This window comes from Acomys russatus, chromosome 6 (assembly GCF_903995435.1).
Source record: "Acomys russatus chromosome 6, mAcoRus1.1, whole genome shotgun sequence".
NCBI classification, from domain to species: domain Eukaryota; kingdom Metazoa; phylum Chordata; class Mammalia; order Rodentia; family Muridae; genus Acomys; species Acomys russatus.
Window position 1 is genome coordinate 51,902,537 of NC_067142.1, and position 9,014 is coordinate 51,911,550.

Consider the following 9,014-nt stretch of genomic DNA (forward strand, 5'->3'; position numbering starts at 1 on the left):
CCAAGAGACCTTCATCACTTAATCTCTATGAGTCCATTCTCACTTGAACAGAAATGGGAATTGAACTATAATATAACTTGACGGTTCCTTACAGGTCTAACATCCTGACATAAGCCTTGAAGGCAACGGCCGCAAACGAGGCCATAGCTATATCCACTTTCACCTTTCTCTGTTCCATAACATTCCCTTATCTTATGTTTGTCATACGGTGCTTTGTTAGCTGTTTATTCATAATGGTATGATCACTTTGAGGAAACATAATTAACAGGTGACTTCTGTCCTCCTGAGGACTCTACTACCTTCCAAACCTATTAGTGACATTATTTCACCGTGCTATAGAATAGGCTACACAAACAGGTCAATGGTACTGAAGAACAGGTCAGAAGAGGCCTGAATGTATGTATTATGTAGCATGCATGTGTGTGTGTGTGTGTGTGTGTGTGTGTGTGTGTGTGTGTGTGTGTGTGTATGTAGTATAAACATTTATTTTCATGAAGCAATACCACATGGGAGTTAAGAGCATGGGCTCGTCTTGTCTCATCTGTGCTACCTGTAACTAGGAGGACCAACATAGCTACTTACAGGCTCAGCCTATAGCTGGTAAAGTCCTACCTACCAGCCGGCTTTTAGAAGTGTTTACCACAATGCCTGACATAATAAACCCTCAATCAGTCAATCAACAAAGCAATCAATAAGCAGCAGCTGTTGCTATTACAGCCGTTCACTACCCCCACTGTTCCTATTTAACTCCCTCACAAAAGCCGAGAGCGCACAGTATGACAGGCTTGATTTCAAATTCTAGCACCGTAAGTTAATAGGTGGCTAGGCCTGTGCAAACTGACTAACTTCTCCATGCTGGGTTAGCTCATCAAGTACACCATGCTACCATGACCTAAAGCAGCCAATATCTAGTTCCTAAGTACTCAGCAATGGGTAACTGCTCTTCTTAAGACAGGCTGACCATGTTTCTGCTCATTCAAAGGAGAGCGGGGAACTAAACACAATGAAATCCAGAGAAGCCAAATTTTTCTTCTCTATGGCCCTTCGCTGGATGGCAGACACCAAGAAATCCTCAACCTACAAAGTCTTTTTCATCCTGTCACATGCTTTGCAAGAACAGAACACCTTTTTCAGGCCATCTCCTAACTTCCTAAAAGAAGTCCTGTGCTCAAAGGAGCCACTTCTGAGCTTGGCATGATGGCAAATGACTTTAATTCCAACGCTAAAACAAAACAAAACAAAATAACCCTTCATAACCCTATCACTCATTTGTTTTTTGTTTTTTGGGTTTTTTTTCCTTCTCCCACAGGTACAAAAAGTAGTTTTGGGCTGTAGGAAGTGGTTATAAGCCAAGTAGCTAGTAAAAGATGCACTTATATACTGTATATTAAATATTCCTCAGTTTTAATGTCTAATATAGTATAGCAGTAGACACAGGCATCCTCTATAATTTTAAGAGTTTCAAACTGTCTGAGGATAAAAAGCTTGAAAACTATTGTTCTAAGGCATTAAAATAAAATCCCAAAAAGCGCACTTCTGGGGCTAGAGATGCAGCTCAGTTGCTAAGAGTGCTTATCTAGCTCATGTGAAAACCCTGGGTCCATCTCTAGTAAGGCATACACTGGGAGTGGGAGCTCAGGCCTATAATCCCATTGATAGAGGCACGAAGATCAGAAGTTCAAGGTCATCCTTGATAACAAAGAGAGTAAAGGTCAACCTGAAACACATGAAATCCTTTCTGGGAAGGGGGAAGGGAGGAAGAAGGAAGGAGAGTCAGGGGGAGGAGGGAGGGAGAGGAGGACAGAGAGAGACTGCCCTGTGATTGCCTCCCGTCTTTCTATCTTCAAAAGACCACTTGTTGGGGCTAAGGACTGGGGACGTGGCACAGTGGATAGAGAGCTCACTGCACAATCATGAAGACCTGAGTTTGGATCCCCAACATCCATGTAAAAGCCTGATATGACAACATGTGTGTGTAACTCCAGGGCATAGGGCAAGGAAAGCATGGTGGTCTTTAGGGTGTTCTGGCCAGCCAGTCTAGCCAAATCCACAAGGTCCAGGGTTTAGAGAGACCAGTCTTCAAAAATTAAGGTGGAGCTGGGTTGGTGGTGCACACCTTTAATCTCAGCACTTGAGAGGCCAGCCTGATCTACATAGTGAGTTCCAGTACAGCCAGGGCAAGGTAGAGAGACTATATAAACAAACAAACAAGGAGAAGCCAGGCCATTAATTCCAGCACTCTTGAAGCAGAGGTAGGTGGATCTCTGTGAGTTCTAGACCAGCTAGAGCCACATTTTGAGACCATCTCAAAAATAAGTAAGATGAAGCAATAGAAGATAACTGATGTTAACCTCTGGCTTCTAAACACAAGTACACATATGTGGATGCATACCTGTACACATGAACAATACACACACACACACACACACACGCACACACGATCATTTATTCTCTATTTATGAATATTCAATGAAGATTAATAGCTCCTTGTTTCTGATCTAAGTTATTTATAATAGTACAGGCCTCATTTAATAAATAAAGCTTTTTAAAAACATTTCCTGTATGAATATTTTGATCTAATAATGCATCGTAGTATTTCAAAGGGCTAGTCTGAGGCTCAGGACTGTTTACATTTTAAACTTAACTGTGATGGATATGAACCAAAAACAGAACTTAACAAGGCATACTTGAGATATAAGGTAGTTGTGGATGCCAGAGGATGCAAATCCTGGCTTAAAGGTGACCCTGATGTCACAGCTGAGACAGTTTGGTGGCCTTTTGTCAGCTGCCATTGTTCACGGTGCTTGCGTTACTGGCACTAGGGCCCCAGCGCCTCTATGTGGGTCTTTTTAAGTCTTATTTACTTTGTGAGGGGCTGATGGAGCTGAGACTTACACAGCATTTACCTAGGCACCCACAAAGCACTAACTGCTACCTGCTGGCAGTGAGCAACAAAGAAGTGGGCAAGTCATTGACAACCCTGAGCCCCTCCTTAGCAGAGTAGGCCACCAATCCATTTACTATACATTTGGAAATCTTTATTTCCTCCTTCTCATATGCATAAAATTAACTAAACTAACAGTTCTAACACTATCATTTCTCACTCCACAGAATTTGGAACACACTGGTTTGGGGCCTAAAATTCAAATACACCTGAAACCCTCAGCTAGTATAACTCATACTCGCAAATGTCTTCCCAAATGAGGAGTGAAGCCAGGACTAGTTTTCCATGGTCACCCCAGGTCAAGTAAGACTCTTGGGTTCTTATGATCTGGGCCTTCACCCAAAAGCAGATCCAAAGCCAACCTCAGGGATGGATGGGCATGTATGGTCTGACCAGGGTATTCACCCTAACACACTTTACAGAGACAATAAAGAACAGTCATGGCTTCCGGTCTCTATTTTTACTCACTCATTTAAACCATGTTTGTAAATGTCAGGCATCTCACTAACACTCATGTACAAGAATTATTTAAAATACATGTACTGTATTTTTATTTGCAGAAGGCCCAAAAGGAAGAGTGTGGCTTGTGCTCCATCGGGTGGTCAAACTGGAAATTTCAAACATGTCTCAGCAAGGCAAGTGAACCGTAGCTAATCAACATAGTGCCTTTGAGACACTGCAGCCTGCAACACGAGTTTCCCATGGGAGGACTCTGGAAAAGAAAGTCATAACAACACTATGGCAATGCTTCCTTATCTTGGGAAATGAGGGAAGTGCAGTTTATGCAGTGTTCTTTCCATGTCATGACCATTACTTTTTGCTTATTTAAGTTAAATAAAACTCTTATGCTGGCAATGTAGCTCAGTGGGACAGTGGCTTGCTTAGCAAGCCCAAAGCCCTCGGTTCAATGGAAACAAACAGTTTCACTGGGTTTTCTAGTCACAGAACAAAATCTCAATTTAGAAATTTAGCTTTTTTAAATTTATTAAATTATTTATTTATTTTGGGTTCTGGTTTTTGGTTTGGTTTGGTTTTGAGATAAGGTCTCACCATGTAGTTCTGGCTGTCCTGGAACTCACCATGAAGACCACACTGACCTGAACTCACAAAGATCCTCCTGCCTCTGCCTTCCAAGTGCAGGGATTAAATATGTGCACCACTATGTCTGACTTTTCATTACATTTTCTGAAAAGGTAATTTTTGAACATTAATTTTATATTAAATTTTAAAATAGTTTCTTATATTCTCTCCTCATAAACATAATTAAACTATAACAAAGTACAGAAATGAAGAGTTGAATGGAAGATCACATGAGGCTTACGGAGAAACCATCAACGTTCAGTTCTCCAACACCACATGCAGATCAACAACCTGAAAGCCCAGGAGGAGGAAGTGACTTCATCAGTGTCACACAGCTAATGTGACCTGTTTCCAATATTAAAGTATACAGTGCTCAAGAAACTAGCAGTGTGTGTGTGTGTGTGTGTGTGTGTGTGCGTGTGTGTGTGTGTCCCCACACGTTTACATGATGCCAAGTGGCTTAACTCTACACCTTAGTTTCTTTGCCTGAAAAACCAAGGAGGTAGATAATGTTTAAAATTTCTTTCCAGGCTGGGTGTGGTGGCACACACCTTTAATCCCAGCACTCAGGAGGCAGAGGCAGGTGGATTGCTGTGAGTTCAAGGCCAGCCCAGTCTACAAAGGGATTCTAGGACAGCCACGATTACACAGAGTAACCCTGTCTCGGAAAAACCAAAACAAAACAAAAACACTTCCTTCCAATCTCTGAACACTGGAGAGCTCACTGTATTAGCATCCTATGCTTACTACAGTATACACTGAAAAAGGTCGTTCTTAGTTCCTGAGATACCAACCAACAGCCCCCTCGGGAGAGAAAAATCACATCGGCAATCAACAGCATCAAATATATTTGCTTCTTTTACAAATACTATGTAAAATATTAACTGATCATACCAGTCTAGTTGGATGAAACTGGCCTGGCTTGATTTTGATTAACCTATTACAGGTCTTTAAAATACACAACCACTGACTCCAATTTTTTTTGCAAGTACTGTTAGGAATAGTTATTGTTCTATTTTCCACACTGAGATTTGTACTCAGGTTATTAAAAACAAAGATGGTCTCTGCTCATTTGTGGTTATTCCTAGCAAAACTACTCACAAAGCACCGACTAGAGGTCCTGAATATGGTCTTCCCCATGATTCTCCTCTTTTGTGTTTATTCTGCCTCTAAATGCCACAACTGTTTTCAGGTGAAGACTAATGATTTCAGGATACTGATGTGCTACTACATTAATAATTTTAGCAATTCAAGAAATAAAAAAATTAAAAGTTTAAACCAAACACTTAGGAAATAGAATGGGCCTTAAAAGGCTTTGGCCACATATGGTTTTTGTTGTTGTTGTTGTTTTGTTTTTTTTAAATTGGAAAAAAAAAAAAAAACAAGAGCAAAAACATCCTCTCCAGGGCCTAACAGCTAACATACACAAGAAATACTTACAATGCATCCATAATGTTGTAGCTAATTAAATATTATGTAGAATTACAGATGTAAGCAATTCTATCTAAAGCTCCACATGATTCAGGTAGTACTTAATAAACTGACATAAACAAAGAAGCTGAACAGTTCATGTTGGTTTAGGGCACTAGAAGGCAGCCTAGGCTTGAATTAAGGGCAGTACATGAAAATTTCCTCACCAATGCTTGAAAAACAAATCCAAGTCTGTTCTGCTAACTGTTTTAGAGAGCATCATTTTCAACTATGTGAAAATGCATATTACAAAAAAATTAAGCAAAGGTCTTTTTCTCTAGCAAAAGCTAACTTTTTAATATAGCCACCTTTTTTCCCCTGACATTTTTCAAGATGGGGTCTCTTCCCTGACATTTTTAAATAGCTAACATTTCCAGACCTCAAAATTTCTTACTCATACCTTTAAGCTATGTTTAGAGGGATAGCACCAGATCTTTAGAAATAATCCACAACACAAAAGACTGCAATCCCATGCAAATGTCTTTAATGGTTCCAATTTACAAAGGAGGAAAAAAAAAAACTGTATTTTTCATCTTGCCTATGGAACAATGAATTTATCAAGAAGAGAAGTTACATACTAGTAGGGGAATCTTTGTAGAATCCAATTTCAATTATCTACAATAACCGAATCTTTCAAAAAGTAATTTATAATTGGTGAGAGAAAGATAATTGCAGTCACTCAGAAGCATAGGAATTCTGTCCCTCTGTGAGGAGGCTCAGGGTCACTGTGGTTACTCTAGCCACAATGCTGACATTATAAATCAGGGGTTAATTGCATTTTTAAACTGAATTATGCCTCCTTTTCCAGTCCAAGATATCCCATGCTAATTCTATAAAATAGTCAAATGTTGAAATACTTGAAACGAATCGTAAGACTCACCTATGATTACTTTGACCAAAAATCAAGCATTCCATACTTTATACTAGTACGTGCTTTGGCATGCTCCAGCCTAACCTCTGTGAAGAGCTGGCAGTGGTGCTGAAGATGGTAGAAAGATGGAAAGCCAGTGGCCTTCTTTCAATGAAACCCACCATCTGGATTCTAGCCAAGGTTTTAAAACTGACTGAACGTTATTACAAACAATAAATCAACAATTCCACAGCCTGAAATGTTAGACCCTTTTCTTACAGAGTGTGGCTAAGGAAGACTACAAGGAAGCTGACAAGAGAGTATTAATAATAAGCCATTAAATACAGTATATTACAAGTAAACTTATTTTACAATCGTCAAGATTGTGTTTACACTAACTCCACCCTTTCTCCATCTTCAGTTAGTGGCCACATGAATAAATTAACTGACTGTTGCTGCTTAAACATCCTATCACTAAATTTAGATAATGGTTAAAAAGAGATCCAAAATATTTGAATTCATAAAGCCTAGCTAGTATGTGTGTGCATGTTCCTATTGATTTTATACTCTTTGTTTCTGTTCATACCATAGTTGTGAATTCCTGGTGGTTACAGATCCGCTGTGTCTCTCTCTTCAGGAGCTGGACCTACTAGCTTCTGAGAATAACCTGTTTCAGGCTGAAAACCCTTCAGGCATCTTACCTTCTAAGTATGTAAGTGGTTTTCACTGTCTTTACTTTTCCCAATATTGATGCAAGGTCTCTTACACTATCTATTAAATACCCTCTAAAAGCTGTGCAAGAAGAAGAAACTGAAAGGAAAGAAGGGACGTGTCTCGTGCAATACACAAGTAAGGTACAGTATTTATATTACAGTGGGTTTTTTTTTTTTGTCCCTAACAAAAACTTAGAAGAAACCCTGAAATTGTCAATAATTCTCTTTCCTCCATCCTCTTCCCTCCATTCCAAAAGAGAGTGAAAAATCCAAAGATGTGATTATTCTGCATAGTTCGTGCAATCAGTACAAAGACTGAGACACCCTCTCCTTATCAAAACACAACTACTGGTTCAACGCGTTTGGAAACTATAACCACTGCATTAGGTGATACACAGTTCACCAAGTTTCAACCCTGTTACAAAGCCTTTGTCAACAGTGGGCAAGTGGGGATGAGCCGACGGGCTCGGTGGAATGGCAATCGCTCAAGGGGCTTATCTTACAAGAGGAAGATTCCTAGGCGAGAGGTGAGCAGCGAGAAGCACCTAACCTTGACAAGAGGGTGATCTCCGGCGGTGGGGACCGGAGATCAGGGTGAGTGGGGAGGGGGTGGCGCCGAACCGCCGCGACCCGGGGCCGCCGTCGCACCTGCGGCTCGGCCTCCCACCAACCATTCCCCAGCCCCAGCCCGGCTGTGCCCTTCCTCTCCCCGCCGCCTGCATATCCGTTACCCCAGCGGCAGAGGGCTGCGGGGGAGGGGAAGGACGGCCTGCCGCCGGGGACCAGCAGCGCCCGGGATGCCGCAGTGGCTCCCCGCGGCGGTGGGTCAAAGTCCGCTCCGGCCCGGGAGCTCAAGGCGGCGGCGGAGGTCGCGGCTGGGGACACGGCAGCCCCTCGGCGCCCGCCCCAAACCCGGACGCCACGGGTACCTCATACTGGATGTACTGCTTCCTCCACTCGGGAGTGATGTGCGCGGAGAGGTGCTCGGCGAACTTCATCCTGCCGTGTTCCCCTCACTCCCACCCGGCTCCGGCAGCTACTGGCGGCGGCGGCAACAGCGACTCCGACTCCTCCCCACATGGGCCCTGGCGCTGCGCGAAGCTGCGCTTCTCTCCTCCTCCGCCGCCGCCGAGGTCTCTTCAGAGCCGCCCTCCCGCCATCTTCCTCCTCCTCTTCATAGCCCCGCCCCGCCCCGCCCTCTAGACGTCATCGCCATGGTAACCGCCTACGCCGCTCCGACGGAGGGGGCGGAGTGCAAGGTGGGGCCTCAAGGGGCTTTCCTTCATGCTCCGCCCCTTTGGGCCGGACGTGGTGAAGGCACCTCCCCTGACCTCTTCCGCGTGGCTGCTTTCTCCAGCCTGCCTGGGAAGCAACGCTGTTGTTATTGCAGTTAATATAAGTACTGGCGCAACAATAATCCACGCAAGACGCTTATATTTGCAGAGAACTGTGAGAATATTTTTTCCATTTTAATATTGATTCTTCATAAAACCCTTAAAGATGAATCAGCACTAATCCAAATTGAGTAGTTGAAACAGTTAAGAGAGCCAAATGTATTTAAAGGAACTGTAGTTGTACGCTCGAGGTGCTCCATAAATGCTTGTTGAATTCAATTGAAAATGTCTGTGCTAAAAAGTTTGTGCTGTTCCTGTATTTTAGTATAATTGTCTAGTTAGTCCTAGAACTATCAGAAAGGCCAAAACACCTGGATACAAACCAGGACTGAAACTAGTCTGTGATCCAGTGGACTGGGACTGGGGGCGAGGGTTGAGAGGGAAAACAAGCCTGAAAGGAAAGAGAATCTTATTCGCATCCACTTCCGGACAGTCCGGTATCCAGGCTGACCTCTGGAAAGATACACTCAGACAGCAAAGTACCACATTCAGTGTGAAAGTGACAGGCCTTATTTGAGGCAAAAGCACAGGTTCCACCCTGAGTGAAGGAGCCCTGAATAATA

General features: G+C 42.8%; 1 protein-coding gene across 1 annotated transcript in view; it reads right to left on the reverse strand.

Annotated features, from left to right (window-relative positions):
* Xpr1 (xenotropic and polytropic retrovirus receptor 1) overlaps nucleotides 1–8,234 on the reverse strand; it is a 133,115-nt gene extending 124,881 nt beyond the window's left edge. Inside the window, exon 1 of the mRNA XM_051147614.1 lies at nucleotides 7,987–8,234. Within this exon, the coding sequence (XP_051003571.1) occupies nucleotides 7,987–8,055 (69 nt within the window). The 5' untranslated portion in view covers nucleotides 8,056–8,234. The remainder of the gene's footprint in view (nucleotides 1–7,986) is intronic.
* Between the last annotated feature and the right edge of the window lie 780 nt (nucleotides 8,235–9,014).